The following is a 16,772-nucleotide window of genomic DNA, read 5'->3' as shown; positions in this document are numbered from 1 at the left end:
TAACCCCCACGAAGCTTGCAGGCAGGAGGACCCCTTTGAGCGCATAGAAGTGCCTGTATTGAATGTTTGAATATTTGCTCTACCCCTATATCTTCTTGTAAGCACTATTCATCACCTAAACACACAACTCTGAGGATTCTTATTCTGCGGATAGTCTCTCTGAATTTCAGGACCCTGCTGCTGTGGCAGAGGATGTGTCCTTTAATTTTAGGCTTGAGCATATTCATGCTTTATTGTGGGAAGTTTTTTTTTTTTTTTTTTTTTTATTTGTTTTTAATATCCAACATTGAGTGCAGAAAATACAGCAGGATACGCCACGCAGGGCTTGATATCAAAAGATAAAAAACAAATCTCTACATATAATAATGGAGAGATTGCTCTCTCCTCATTTCTATAATTGGTGAGATACTCGTTACCCGTTAACCAGTCTAGGGCGTTTTTTGCTAGACTTACCCAGTTATAGAATTTCAAATTTGGGAAAGCTAATCCTCCATCTAATCTCGTATGAGACAAATTTTCCAGAGCTATTCGTGGTTTTCCCTTCTTCCATAAGAATTGGAGGCATTGTGTATTGAACCGCCGCAGGTCTTTTGCTGGGATGAAGGCAGGGATATTTTGCATCAAGAAAAGAATTTTCGGGAACAGCATCATTTTAACAATTGTCACTTTAGCAGACAGAGATAGGGGTAGTTTAGTCCAATTTTTAAGCAATTCAAAACATTTCTGCCAGAGCGAGTCATAGTTCAAATTGTACCAGTCTGCTGGATTTTTAGATAGAATTATTCCTAGATAACGTATATTAGAGGATACCTGTTTAAATGGGTTTTGTACTAAACTATTTTTTCTCTTGATGACCCATAGAATTTCCGATTTATCTACATTTATTTTATAACCCGAAAAACTGCTGAAATCCTTAATGATCTCTAGTAAGCAGGGTATATTTTTTTTTTGTGTTACTTATATAAAATAAAATATCATCTGCATACATTGACATAGTGATCTTTTTACTATCTAGCATGGTTCCCTCTAACTTTTCTCTGCATAATATTGCTAATGGTTCTAGAGATAGATTAAATAGGAGTGGGGATAGTGGGCAACCCTGTCTAGTTCCTTTCTGTAGATTAAGGCTAGGAGATCTTAGCCCATTCATCTTAATATAGGAAACTGGGTTTCGATATATTAATTGGCGAGGTTGCCCACTATCCCAAACTTCCCCAGAGTGTTAAATAGATGGTTCCACGAGATGGAGTCGAATGCCTTGGCGGCGGCGACCGTCAATAGAGCAAAGTCAACCTGTTTAAACCTCTTATCTTTCTGCTTATGGAGCATCGATTCAATGGGAAACATTGCAGTCCTAATATTTTTCTGTATCGTTCTCTTTGGCATGAACCCACTCTGATCCGGATGGATTAAATCTCCAAGAACTCTTTTTAACCTGTCTGCTAAGACACTGGCTATTATCTTATAATCTGCATTAAGCAGGGAAATAGGTCGGTAGGAATCTATAGCTTCTCTATCCTTATCTTTCTTATGGATTAGAGTGATGTTGGCCTCAGTAAAATAATTTGAGGGTGACAGATTCTTAAAGAAGTAGGAGTTATAAAGGCGTACTAATACTTGGCTAACCTCTTCTTGTAGAATTTTATAAAATTCCATAGGGATCAAGTCTGGGCCCGGCGACTTACCGCAGGCTGTAGTTTTTATAACTTGTATTATTTCTTGTACTGTTATTTCCTTATTTAAGTTCTCTAACTGTTCCGGACTGATTTTCGGTGTCTCGATTTTATTCCAAAATGTAGTCATTTTTCCTGCGTCTAATTCACCCCTAGTATAAAGTGTCTGATAAAAAGAGTGGAATTTAGCTATGATGTCTTTTGGTGAAGTGTACCTATTGCCATTCAACTCAATAGCGCCAAAATAATTATTTTTCCTTTTGCTTTCAACTATTTTGGCTAAGAATTTAGCCGTCTCTGGCGTGAATTTACTAAATTTAACTCTACTATTAATGTCTCTCTGGAAGATCTGCTGATTAAGAAAGATTTCCCGCTCTGTCTTTGCCTCTTGATATTTTTGCCAATTTACCCATGATGCATTCTCTAGATATTTTGTGTATCTGTTTTTTAACTGATTTGAGAGCTGATCCTCTCTTAGCCTTAAATTATTTTTTCTTGCACACATATATGCCTTAATTTGTCCTCTTAGAAACGCCTTAGCTGTTTCCCAGAAGATTTCAATCTTTGATAGATAACTACTGTTATGAAATGCAAATTCTTTCCATTTAGAAAGTAACCAATTCCTGAATTTAAAATTAGCTAAGAGAAAAGAGGGGAAGAAAAAACTCGCCTTATTCTCTGGGGGGGGGGGACTCAATTGACCTATTGAGACAGATGTAACAGCGTGATCAGAGACAATAATATTAGCGATTTCTGATGAGATCTCAGCACCCAGAAGTGATTCACTTACAAGAATCATATCTATCCTGGAGAAGCTTTTATACGTCTTAGATTCACAAGTGAAAGTTCTCTCATCTGGATGCTGGGTCCTCCATATATCCCTCAATTTTAAACTCTTTATAAAACTGTCAAGACTCTTTGCCTCCCTAGAGTACCTAACACATCGTGAGTACTTTAGCCTATCTAGTAATGGGTTAAAAACTCTATTAAAATCGCCTCCTAATATAATCTGGGTATCTATATATTCTATAAGCTTAGCATACAGGTTTTCCCCAAAAATCGGACAATATTCGTTTGGCGCATATATTGAACAAACTGTTGTATTAAGACCCTGTACGTTCACTCTTAATATTAAATACCTCCCCTCTTTATCCAAGAACTTTGATATGATTTTATAGTCTAGATTTTTATTGAAAAGACAGGCCACCCCCCTTTTCCTACCAATTGCTGGAGCAGCTATAACCTCTCCAATCCACCCCATCTTTAATTTCCCCGCTTCATTCTCGTTAAGATGAGTCTCTTGAATTAAAGCTATATCGGGGAGAAAACTTTTTAAGTGATGAATGATTTTCTTTCTTTTAGCTGGGGAGGAAATGCCACCCACATTCCAAGAACTTATATGTAGCGCTTGAACCATCTAATTCCCTCTAATCCTGCCATAACCCTGTGCCACTCAAGGGCAACACGCTCCTATCCACCATGCAATAGGTTAGGGGAACGGAGAAGGGAGGGGAGAGAGGGTGGGGGCATAGAGAGAGAGAAAAGAGAGGAAAAAAAAAAAGAGAAAAACCCAGATCATACAAAAAACTCACAAAGACAAATACAGGAGATAGCCTATACAATATAGACCTCTCCTTACAGCCTTGTATCTCATTATTATATGTCATAAGAAAGTCACCTTGTGTAGCACTTACAGAAGTACAATACTAACAATAATAAGGATAGAGCCATTATATTTTTTCCCTTTGTGAAGTGACCTTTTTGATGAATTGTTTAGCCTCTTCTGGATTATCAATAAATAATGTCTCATTATTGAATACAATTTTCAATTTAGCAGGATAAATCAAATTGGTTTTAATGCCAAGATCAATCAATTGGGAACATAGCGGGGAGATTTCTCTCCTTTTAGTAGTTGTTTCTGCGGAAAAGTCCTGGAAAATCAGGATTTTTTTGTTATTAAATTCAAACGGATATTGTTTCCGATAAAGCATTAAAATTTTTGATTTATCTTGAAAATCAAGAAATTTTGCTATTATGGATCTGTGAACATTCAGAGTGCCATCCTTTGACCTTACAGGGCCCAGTCTATGTACTCTCTCGATTTTGATCGGGAGTGAATCTATTGGATATCCTAAAGCTCTAGGTAACTGCATTGATATTAGATCCATTATGTCTACAGCTCCTTCTACATCATTGAAGCCTATGAATCTTAGATTGTTTCTCCTAGCCCTGTCTTCCAAGTCCTCAACTCGAGATTGGAGAGTGTGTATCAGTTTACCTTGAGAGTCTATGGAGGTCTGTTGACTAAATTGCCGATCATCTATGTCTGAAATTCTAGATTCCATCTCGGTCAACCTATGTGAAAATTGCTTTATTTCATTAGACATGACCATAATTTCTCTTTTCAAGTTTTCAAATTGAGGCAGGAATATATCAGACATTTGTTTGACCAAGCTTTCCGCGTCAATAGACTGACTCATGGAAGGTATTTTCTCAGTTTGATCTATGTCTGTCAAACCAGTACTATTTCTAGGTTTCCGCTCCTTATTTGGCTTGGGGGGCATTATGTCGTTAATTTTTTTTGAACCAATCACAAATCTATCCATCTAACGATACAATTAGAAGGTGGCAGCAATCCGCGTGTGTAGAAAGATATGAGAGAGAAGTGAATAAGTTGAATAAAAGTGTTATTATATGTGCAGGGCTGTGAGATCAGTGTGAAAAGAAGTGCCCCAAGTGTGGTTTACTGCATGTGAAAACTAATTGTGTTTACATAATCTCAAATAGTGTGGCTATTCCCTTGAGGGATGTGGGAAGTAGTGTATTACGATAAAAAAAAAAAAACCTGTGTCAAATACAAATTTACCTATGATATGCGGGCTGCTGCCTCTCTTATTCTTAGACTGGCTTCTGCAGGCTAGACCATCTCTGCTGCCTCCCTAATTAAATTTCAATAATTTATATGACAGATAGTTGTAGAGTAGTCACCTGCCGGTTGCTGCTACTTATTTGATTACATGTCCAAATTTACTTTCACAATAGATCTATTCCTAAATAACGATAGTGTCTCCCCTAACTCGCAAGTTGTCAGATACACCCTACTGCCCTACTTACAGTCACCTACAGTGTGTGCAGATCTTTCTGCCCGTTCAGGCCCTTTTTCTTTTCTTTTTCCCCTCTCCCCCTTCCTCTTTCTCTTTTCTTTTCTTTAAACCTTTTTCCTGAGGGAAGTATTTTTATCTACAAAACATCAACACAATTGCATAGCCCTGTACTGCTCCCCCTAGCAAGTTATCAAGACAACCCTGATCCTTATGGGATTAAATTGTGTAGCTCCAATATAACATCCTAATTTGTTTCATTTTTTCAAAACAGAAAAGCAAAAATCACACAAAAAAATAAAAAATCAGTTTCAGGCTAGCTGAGAAACAAGAGACACCAAAATATACTTATACATTTATGAACACAATGATTGTTGCAAGAGACCCGCATCTTTTTCTGCTTAGTGAACAATCTTTATACACCATGCTATCTTCTGCAAGATTGCCAGTCCTTAATTACTCTCAAAAAGGCACTTAATTAGGCATCATAGTCTTACAATCAATCTAGGGTCCCAGCAAACCCTTGCTTAAGTCTTTTCTTTTCTTCTTTTCTTTAATAACAATATTTATATACACTTGACACGAAGATAATCTTAGACAAAAAGACCTCTAAGTTGTGGCACTTTTTCCGTTAGCCCCCAATGTAGACACACTTTTGCTGAAAAAACCCTCAAGTAAATGTTCCTTAGGAGCTATATAGTATTTGCTTAGGCCTGGACTGTACTGCCAGCTTCAAAAAATAACCACCAGCCTTATGATTGCTTTGTGTCATACATTGTTACTATTGCAAAAGTCAGCAAGTCTCCTTTAACAGCTGCTGGGACGCTTGCCTTTAATTGTATATCAAGACTGAACATTCACTGCTTGTCACATAAGAGTCTTTATCTACTTCAACCAGCCTTAGCACAAAATGTTAATACTTATCTTTGGGCTTGCTTGATCCTGGACGGCCCCCACACTTAGTAGCGGTATTACCCACTCCTCTCCCGCGGTCGCCCCGGGGGTCGGGGGAGGTTTTTCCTCTTTTGCCACCAGCTCACCTCTTTGGCTTTCTTTCAGCCCAACTCAGCGGCTGCTGCTGTCAAGCACCCGGTGCCAAACGTTTAGATGCTTCCCTTCAAAACTCTGCAGCTTTTCCTAATGGCCCCCTTGCTTTTTCGTTTTGTGCGAACAGGCTGTGGCTCCAGCGACTGAGCCTGGTACGCTCTGCTTGCAGATCCGGACTTGGCTGACGGCTCCTTCTGTAGTCGTCGGCGTGCTCCGGGGCCTTGGTACTAGCCCCAAGGAGATCAAGTTAAGCGGGTAGTGGAGCTGCAGTGGTAGCGGTTACCCTAGACGCTACTTTCGCGCTCCAGCTCTATCTCCTCCCACTTCCGGAAGCCTATTGTGGGAAGTTTTAATTGCTTTATGGTAGAGGATTGCCCTGCTTACAAAGCAACCTGTTAAAGGGCCACTGTAAGTAAATATTTTCTATGCCTGTTACTAACTAACTACCCCAAATACGCTTTTTATCAATAGCATTTCATTAACATATCTCTACCGTATATCAGAAATCTTGTCTGCAAATTTAATTGTTTTCCAAACCCACTCCGTGGGTATCCTTTGCTCTGTACCAATCCGTTTACAATACCTAGGTTTCAAAATGGCGCTTTAAACACAAAGTTATTGGTTTAAGTATTTTGAACATGCAGTGCTGAAAATAGTGGGCAGGATAACATGACATCATCGGCGAATAAAAGATATAACTTTTAGAACGTTATGAAACTTCGTTTTGGAGAAAATATAGGTCAGTAGGTTTTAATTAATGTTTATTAACTTTAATATGTTAGTTGTTTAGCTTAAAAATTATAACAGAAAGTAATCCTTTAAGAGGATTGGACTTTTTTTTTTTTTTTTTTACAGTAGCCTTCCTATTTTCTAGTGCCTGATTGCCTTTCTGAACTTATTTAGAAGGAATGGCAAAAGCCAGGTATTCCTTTTGTTCTATCTATAAACAAAACACAAACAGCGCTACAAATACAGATCCAATCATCTATTTATGTTTTAAAATACATTAAAAACATAAACAAGAGATAAAATTACTGTTGTCCATAGGCTACCATAGTACTGGTAAATCAAAATCAATTTCCCGGAACAGACTAAAAGTAAAAAAATACTTGTTAAGAGACTTAGAATCTCTTCAAACTCCTGATTAATGTCTGGCCAGACTAAATAAGAACACATAGCGTTTCAAGGACACGCCTCTTAACCTGGCAAATATTTTGGCCTTTAGTTTATGCTGGGAAATTTAATATTGTTTTTTTTTTGCCAATATTATGGTAACCTATCAAAATAGTAAATTTTCTCTCTCATTTTATATATTCTATTTTTAAATATTAATAAATAGATCGTTAATTAATGCTCCTGCTTGAGCGTCAACTCCACTAAAAGTAAGCTTTTTGTGTGCATCGCGTTGTGCTTGTATTATGAGTTGAAAGTAAACTGTTTTTGCTCGCGACCTAACCTGACAAGTGCAAAATGCTGAACTTTCAATATTGCGTGTTTCGCTAAACAGTTAACCAGAGCTCTGATGACGTGGTAATCAATCTAGCGTATATCGCGATTGTGCTCAAGTGATTGCATTTACTTTAAACTCACAATACCAGTGGTATGCCCGATGCGAGCAAACACCTGAGATAAACCCCATATCGCTTGCGCTCAAACCTTTGCGCTTCACTTGTAATCTGGCCCATTATTAGCTCTGTATTTGTAGCACTGTTTTTTGTATACATTTTAATATAGCAATCTAGGTAATTATATTTGTTTTAAAATAGTAGCTATGAATTCTTTTTTGGAACAGTATCCTTTTTTCCTCTTAGAGTTCACTGCTACATATTTGCTGTGAAGTTTAAATCTGTTTCCTCTCCCTTCTGTTAATATAGAGATTGTAAAACTGTTTCTAAGGTAGCTATTTTCCACTATGGTCTGGCGTACCACTATTCCTTTAGAGGATAATTCTTCTTTTAAGGATCTTTTAGATGGAAATCTTGAAGGTTTTCATGGGTGATCCTTTCAGCTTGCAGGTTTTATGTTCAGACCTGCAGCCTGTTTGAGATCTCAAAATATTGTACAAATTCTTTAAAGTTCCTACTTTCAAGATGGAGGCACTTGGCAGGAAGGTCAGTTTAAGTCTTCCATAGACCTAAAGATGCTTATTTGTATACCCATATTCACATGAATCATGTCAAGTTCCTGAGATTTGCTTTTCTAGACAAGCATTTTCAGTTTGTTGCCCTCCCTCACAGTCTGGCTACTGCTTCTAGAATGTTTACAAAAGTATTTGAAGTGCTATTATCTGTATCTCGAGCATAAGGAATTCCTGTAGTTCTTTACTGGTTCAGGTTCACTCTTTTCATCTGGCTGTGTCTCACACTCAGATGGTACTTCAGTTGCTTCACAGTCACAGTTGGACAATACATTTTCCAAAAAGCACTTTAGACCTTGTGTCTTTTCTGGGGTTTGATTTTGTGATTATGCATTTATCCCTGGCAGATCAGAGCAGACTGAAGCTGCAACAGGCCTGTGCCCTTCTACAGTTCAATCCTCTCCCTTCTGTTGTTCAGTGCATGGAAGTTGTGGGTTTCATGGTGACAGCCTTGGAAGCAATTCCATTTGCTATATTTAATCTTCAGGCCCTACAATGGGGACCACAAAGATCTGTCTCAGAGGATTCTGTTAGATCACAGGACAATATAGTCCCTGACTCACCTGTCCTTGACTTAGGGAGCCTCCTTTTTTGGACCAGTGTGGGTTGTAATCTCTACAGATGCCAGCCTTTTAGGTTGGGGTGCAGTCTGAGTGTCTGAGATTTCAGTTAGACAGTGTCACAGTATTGGCTTATGTCAATCTTCATGTAGGAACTGGCAGTGCCTTAGCGTCCTGCATCATCAGTTGGTTAGAGCGCCATTACTGCATCCACATTTGGGAGGCAGACTTTCTCAGTCACCAGTCTCTTTACCCAAGAGAATGGTCTCTGATTCAGGAAGTTTTTGACTAAACTGTGAGATGTTGGCATCTGCCAGAGAGAGATCTCATGGCCTCTCATTTGAATCACAAATTGCCTTTGTATCTTACCAGGTCTCTGGACATTCAAACAATAGATGCCCTAGTGGTTCCCATGGTGGTTCAACCTGATTTACATATTTCCTCCGTTTGTGTTGTTATCCAGTGTGATAGCCATAATTAAGCAGAAACTAGCCTCAGCAATTTTTCCATTTTATCATTTTTATTTAATTTCACAAAAATTTACCTCCACTGCAATGTATAGCGGATATCAGAAAAAAATGTAATCTTGTTACACTCTTATCTTAACAAAGTAATAGCCACATTAACTATATTGTTCATATGAGAATCAAACTGTTCTATAGTTAGATGAGAAGTAATTTTCTTAACAAACAGAGCTATAGTAGGTTGTTTCCATGATTTCCTAAAACTCAAAATAATGTTACGTCCAACTAGAATAGCTAGATTTATCAGAACTACAGAATCCTAGACCAAAAGGATGCAATTTTTGGACAGCTCCAAAAAACATGTCCTAGATCTGCCTTGGTTGCACTACATCTGGGAAATACATTATCATTCCTCCTGTTCCATCTATTCAATAAATGTGGAGTAATATATGATTAAGGCAATAGTTTGAAATGTAATTCCGTGAAAGCCATTGATTTAGTCACATTGATTGCTGATTTCAGACTCTGTTCTACATCTTCACTGTTTATATTATACCATATAAATTTTCCAATACCTTCCTGTAAATGTTGTTTCTGCAAATGCCCTAATGTATGCATAACAAGTCTGTACCAAAATTCAATTTTCTGTTTTCCCTTTTTATAATTTTCAATACAGCCATCTACCTCGGACCATCCCCAGTTAGTCCCGAATCTTTGAATAAGAGCCTTTAAAAATTGTCTAATCTGAAGGAATGCAAAATAAATCTTTTTTAGTTATTGCAAATTCATCCCTAAGATTTTGAAAATATTTAATTGAGCCATCTTCCTTATTCCTACATTCATCTATAGTAATTAGGCTTTTATCTCTCTAGTTCCTGAAAGCCCTAGAATTACAACCCTCTGGGAACTCTGGATTGCCAATTATGGGTAGGAATTTGGAGCTTTGAAAGTTAACATTAAGATCTTTACACATTTTCTGCTATGCCATGGTCACATTATTTAAAACTTTCAGATTGTTTACTTCAGGAGGAATCTTATCTAAGGGTACATATAATAATGTTTTAATAGAGAAATTATTAGTTAGATTGTTTTCTATCTTAAACCATAAAACAGTATTTGCTTCTATCAAGCAATCTGTGGCTATTATCACAAGACAAATCCAGATATATATTTTGAAAGATGGGAATGACAAACCTCCAAATTCCCAGGGTTGGGATACTTTATTCAATGCAATACCTATCTTTTTCCCATGCCATGTGCATGTTCTACTAAATTGTTTTGTACCATAAATAGTGGAAGACTAATCATCAAATGTAAAAATGTAGGCAAAATGATCATATTAATCCGTGCTGTCAGCGAGATCGGAAAATATATCCATTTATCCAGATCTGATTTAATTCTAGCATATAGAGGTCTATAATTCAATCTATACCAATCTTTAGGATTTAATCCCACCTTAATACCTAAATAAGTAATCCAATCCTGAACTTCTTTGAACAGAACTGAATTTAAACTATTACCATCTTTATAAATCCACAAGATTTTAGATTTCTGCGCATTGATCTTTGTTTATCCAGTGTGATAGCCAGAATCAAGCAGGAACAAGCCTCAGTAATTTTGATTGCTCCTTTGTGACCTCAAAGGATTTGGTGCAGATATCCTCACACCTGCCTTGTAGGCTTTTTCTAAGAAAGGGTCTTCTCTCTTAAGGTCCTTTGTTTTATCATGATCTCACAACTCTGAATTTCACAGAATTGTGGTTTGAACACTTCTGCCTCATATGGGTTTTTCTGACAAGATTAATACCCTGAATCAGACTAGGAAACCTGTTACCAGACGTATTTATCATAAGTACTGGAAAATCTTTTTTTACATGGTTTTCTTACAATGGTTATCAATGGAATTAATTAACAATTTCTAGGGTTCTTGAGTTCCAGCAGAAAGGTTTAAAAAAGGGTTGTCCGTTATTTTGCTGAAGGGTCAGATTTTGGCTCTTTGCGTTTTGTTTCATAAGAAGATTGCTAAAATTCCTGACACTTTAGGCCTTTGTTCAGACTCAACCAGTTATTCGTCCTGTTTCTCCTTGGAATCTTAATCTCTTAATTTCAGGGTTGTTCAAACTCCTCCTTTTGAGCCAATGTTTGGTTTAGACCTTCAGCTTTTATCCTGGAAGGTTCTTTTTCTTCTAGATATTTCTTTGGGTAGAAGGGTTTCTGAGCTTTCAGCTTCATTTTTCTGATATTTCATCAGGATTAGGCTATCCTTCGCACTAGCTGTTCTTTTCTTCCTAAGGTAGTACAGATACTATTGATAATGAAATTGTTGTTCTTTTTGTTCTCATCCTAAGAAATCTAAGGGGTACCTTCTCCACAATTTGAATGTTGTGAGAGCTCTTAAATATTATGTGAAAGCCGCAAGATTTCAGACTTTCTTCCATTTTTGTTTATTTTTATGGGCCTCGCTAAAGTCAGAAATGGCTGTTACTTTGCCAGTTTGGCGTAAAGCTTTAGTTCACAAGGCTTGGTTGATCACAGGAAAACTCTTCCTGAACACATTTCTGCTCATTCCACTAGTGCATTTTCCTCTTTTTGGGCCTTTCGCATGGAGGCTTATATTGATCAGATTTGTAAATCAGCTACTTGGGCTTCTTAACTTACTTTTGTATTACTTTAATGTGTATGCTTCTTCTGAGGCTGCTTTTTGCAGGAAAGTTCTGCAGGCCTTAGTGCCTGATTAGTAACTTCTTTCCTTCACTTTTTGTCCCCCCTATATTTCACCATTTACTTTCACCATCATAAAAAAAGGATATTAATTTATCAGGTAAGCATAAACTTTGCTTTCTTTCATCGAAGGATCTATGAGTCCTGTCCTTTGTTTGTTGTTGTGACGGCAGTACTTGTTTTTGCACTTTTTCGCCCCCTGTTTTATCTTTCCTTCTTTTCTGTTTTTTTTCTTATCTACTTGGCTATATCTATGACTGAGAATCATGGCAAGTTGGAGGTATTTTTAAATTTTGGTGTTGAGGTGTCTTTTGCCTCCTCCTAGTGCTCAGGAGAGGAATTTCTAACACGTGATGACTCGTGGACTCTCACCATCATGAAAGAAATTAATTTAGCAGGTAAGCATAAACTTTTTTGGTTTCCGAATCTGAATGCACATGTCTAGTTGCCAGTTTGATTGGAATGTAATTCAGACACATTAGGGAGTACTTTTGAATATTAGATTAATTATGCACCTTTTTAATAAGGTTTGTAATAACCTATAAGCTACAAAATGTGCAAGTTCTGTTTAGCCGAACTTCTGTTAAGCCGGACATTGTTTTGCCCGTTTGCACAAGTTTGGTTTATCAGGATTCCAATGTGTGTGTTTAACTCCTTTGCAAAGGTTACATACACAGATACAGTATATATTCTAATCCTAAAAGGGACAGTTTACCCAAAAATGCTCTCCCCTTTAAATTGTTCCCAATGATCAATTTTACCTGCTTGAGTGTATTAAATTGTTTATAAGTATTTAGTTTACCCTTATTTCAGCATTTGAAATAGCAGATTTAGCCTGTGGTATTCCAACCTACACTGAAAGTGTCTATACTGGTGGCTATGCTATTGATAAGCCTAAGTAAACACAGCCAGCAGAAGAAATTACACTCCCAGTGGGGTGCAGGATAGTTGAGTAATAAAATGTTAATTTTCCAGTGTTCCCTCTAAGTATTGAGCTTTGGTTTACAGACATATATTATGAGGAAGCATGTGTGTGTATAAAAGTGATAACATAATGAGATCTGATATTAAGTCCAAGCTCAACTCATTTCAATAGGCTGTGGTTTAAAAGCAAAAAAACAGCAACTCATATACACAAATAAACCTGAAAATGCAATTTCTAGTACATTTTACACACTGCAGTTGTTATAACAAGTAATTGAAACTACATTAGGGAAAAACAATTTTAACCCCTTAGTGACAAAACCATTTTTCAATTTTCTTACCCTTAAGGAACAGGGCTATTTTTACATTTTTGCGGTGTTTTTGTTTAGCTGTAATTTTCCTCTTACTCATTTACTGTACCCACACATATTATACACCGCTTTTCTCGCCATTAAATGGACTTTCTAAAGATACCATTATTTTCATCATATCATTTAATTTACTATAAAAAATGAGAAAAAACCCCAACACTTTTTCTAACTTTGACCCCCAAAATCTGTTACACATCTACAACCACCAAAAAAACACCCATGCTAAATAGTTTCTAAATTTTTTCCTGAGTTTAGAAATACCCAATGTTTACATGTTCTTTGCTTTTTTGCAAGTTATAGGGCAATAAATACAAGTAGCACTTTGCTATTTCCAAACCATTTGTATAGATCTAGGCCCATTTTGGTATATTTCATGCCACTATTTCACCGCCAAATGTGATCAAATAAAAAAAAGTTTACTTTTTCACAAACTTTAGGTTTCTCAAAGAAATTATTTACAAACAGATTGTTCAATTATGGCACAAATGGTTTTAAATTCTTCTCTGGGATCCCCTTTGTTCAGAAATAGCAGACATTTATGGCTTTGGCATTACTTTTTGGTAATTAGAAGGCCACTGCGTGCCGCACTTGTATGATGCCCAGCAGTGAAGGGGTTAATTAGGAAACTTGTAGGGTTAATTTTAGCTTTAGAGTAGATATCAGCCTCCTACCTGACACATCCCACCCTCTGATCTTTCCCTGACCCCTCTCAAAAAGCTCTCTTCTCTCCCCCACCTCACAATTGTCACCGGCATCTTAAGTACTGGCAGAAAGTCTGCCAGTATAAATTTTTTTTATTATATATTTTCTGCAGTGTAGGATCTCCCCAGACCCCCCCCCCCCAGAAAGCTCTCTAACCCTCCCCCCTCTACCTATTTGCCTCTACCTCTCCCTCCTCCCTTTATCCCACTCACTAGCCGTGATCACTGATCGCATGTAGCATGGCTGTAGCAGTCCCACCCGCTCCCGGCCCCTTCCCGCCCTCCTCCCACCTCCTCCAGCGATAGGCGCCCACCCACCTCCCTCCATGCCCTCTCATGCCAACAACGATCAGCGCTATCGCTGGCCGGTGCAGACAGGGCAACAGTGTGGCCCTCTCTGCATCTGTGTTTTAGGAAAGGGTATTGCACGATGCTTCAATATTGAGGCATCGCTGCAATACCCTTAAAGCGTCTGGAAGCGTTCACGGTCACTTCCAGTGCTTGAAACCCCAGAGGACATGCCAGGCACGTCCTTGGTCCTTAACGACCACTTTTTGTGAGACTACCTGTCACGTCCTCGGTCGTTAAGTGGTTAAAGTATACTGTCCCTTTAAGAAAAGCTTATCAAGGCATGTTATTCTACAGAAATCACTGTTAAAATCTATTGAAATGTTTGTTGATTAAATCATAATGTGCTTATCTAAAGGTTAGAATATACCATAAAATTAGTACTTCTATAATAACAATATTCTAGCACATTAACCCTTTAAGTGTTAAGCTGGATTTTTTTTAGTTTTTTAATATTACCTTTCCAACGGTGGGACTTGGGGGTCTGTAGCTGCTTAGATGCCTAAGATACAGGCTTCTAAGCAGCATGCCCCCTTTCCCTATACTTTGTTTTGTAAATTTTAAATAAAGTTGCGTGGTGACGTCATTGCGCTTGACGTCACTGCACGTAATGGGAAGCCCCGGCGATGCCTGTCACTATACAGGCCAGATCGCCAGGTTGAGTGTCGGTAGGAGCCCCCAGATTGCAAAAATAGGTGTTTGAATGCTAGCGACGGCTCTGAGCCGTCATTAGTACTCAAGGGGTGGACAAACTAGTCAAAATTAAACTTTTATGGTTCAGATAGGGCATGCCGTTTTAAACAACTTGCCAATCTACTTTTATCATCATATTTGCTTTGTTCTTTTGGTATTTTTTGTTGAAAGCTAAACCTAGGTAGGCTCATATACTAATGTCTAAGCCCTTGAAGGCCTCCTCTTATCTCAGTGCATTTTGACAGTTTTTTCACAGCTAAACAGCGCTATTTTATGTGTGCCAAAATTGTGCTCACTCCTGTGGAGTTCTTTATGACTCAGCACTAATTGGCTAAAATGCAAGTCTGACACAAGAACTGAGAGAAGGGGCAGTTTGCAGAGGCTTAGTTACAAGGTAATCACAGAGGTAAAAAGTGTATTATTATAACTGTGTTGGTTATGCAAAACTGGGGAATGGATAATAAAGGGATTATCTTTTTTTCACAATAACAATTCTGGAGTAGACTGTCCCTTTTAAACATTCTATTCTTGCTCTATTATTATTATTTGTAGAGCGCCAACAGATACAGCGGCATGTCCCTTTAAAAACTGTCCTGCCTCTGTATTCAGGCTCTCAACTCAAAATATTTATTACAGATATCACCTGCCATTTATTTCCTGTTTTGTATTTGTTTTTCCACCATAATTTCCTACTGACCCTTTCTACCATATGTGCCATGTGTGTGTTTTTTCCCCAGTTTTCTTTTCCTTAATAATATGCACATATATCCCTGGGTTTTGGGAGATGATCAAATACGCCTGGATTCAGTATGTCAGCATCTTGCTCATCTTCCTGTGGGTGTTTGAGAGAGTTAAAATTTTTGTTTTCCAGAATCAAGTGTTAACTACAGTACCACTTCCTTTAGTCGCTCCATCCAAACCTCACCAGTCTTGACCACTAACTGCTGCGGGTATATAAAGCAAGGCTCTTGCAAGAACTGGCACTTAAGAACAGTGTGGAAATCTTGACATTTTATATTCGTGTTTGCTTCACTCTTTTAATTATTGTTTGGTTTGCAAATACGTAAAATTCCAGAAATCCAGTTAAGTTAAATAAATACATTGCGTTTTTTTCTGCTCTTAGAATAGCACCTAGTTATGTTAAAATTACAGTTTTCTTTTGTCATTATCGAAGTTCTTTTATTCACAATAGTGCATTTCTCTGTACTTATGTCCATAGGCAACACAGAAGTCCTGCGATAAAAAAGCATTTTAACTCTTGCTAAAATGCTTAAAATAATCCTTTATAATTTTGTAATAATTTTTTTTTAAAGTGTGGTCTGCCTCTTAAAGGGGCATAAAAATTGAGAATATGCTGGGGCTGCTATAAAATAGCGTTGAAGATCATCATTGTGCGTGTGAATGTTAGTACTTTCAGAGGCTGGCCGATAAGTATATTCCATGGGATGAGCCTGGAACATACAAATCGGCATCAGTCACAGCCCGTCATCCAATTAAAATAAATAAATAAAATAAAGCGGATTTTGTTTTAAATAAACGTTGAATTGCAAAGTGCCTTGCATTAATATCTGACTTCCATGTATTTAGTGCATTGTTTCCTGTGTAATGTGTGAATGGAATTGTAAGAGTTTTCCTAGTGGCACAGCTGAACAACTGCAAGTGAAGAGTTAACGCACTTGACCAGTTTGGCAGAAACAACAGGTCATCTGACAACAATTGGGACAGTTTATCATCTCATTATAATGGTCCTCGCATGTCAGCAGAAATGTCTGTTATTGGCTCCTTAAAAGACAGATGGTCCTCTGTTTTACCCCTTTAGAATGTAATAACTCCTTAAGCACATAATGCTCTTTGATCTTAAGCAGAAACGAAAGGAACCAAAAGACCAGCAAATTAAATACAAATGCTACGGTATAATTGTTACTATTAAATAGCATTTTCTTTTCCTTGTTCATCAAAATGTATTTCATTTTATATTACAATTCTCTTTTGTAGTGAAAGTTAAGCAGTACATAATAACGTATAAAAATGAT

At 37.5% G+C, this 16,772-nt stretch overlaps 1 protein-coding gene across 1 annotated transcript in view; it reads left to right on the top strand.

Moving 5' to 3' along the window:
• TMEM231 (transmembrane protein 231) overlaps positions 1 to 16,276 on the top strand; it is a 77,411-nt gene extending 61,135 nt beyond the window's left edge. The window contains exon 8 of the mRNA XM_053699522.1: positions 15,502 to 16,276. Coding sequence (XP_053555497.1) covers positions 15,502 to 15,673 — 172 coding nt within the window. The 3' untranslated portion in view covers positions 15,674 to 16,276. The remainder of the gene's footprint in view (positions 1 to 15,501) is intronic.
• The last annotated feature ends 496 nt before the right edge of the window (positions 16,277 to 16,772 follow it).

Source organism: Bombina bombina, chromosome 1 (assembly GCF_027579735.1).
Source record: "Bombina bombina isolate aBomBom1 chromosome 1, aBomBom1.pri, whole genome shotgun sequence".
Lineage (NCBI taxonomy): Eukaryota > Metazoa > Chordata > Amphibia > Anura > Bombinatoridae > Bombina > Bombina bombina.
Note: the sequence above shows the minus strand (reverse complement) of the source record. Positions and strands in the feature narration are given on the sequence as shown.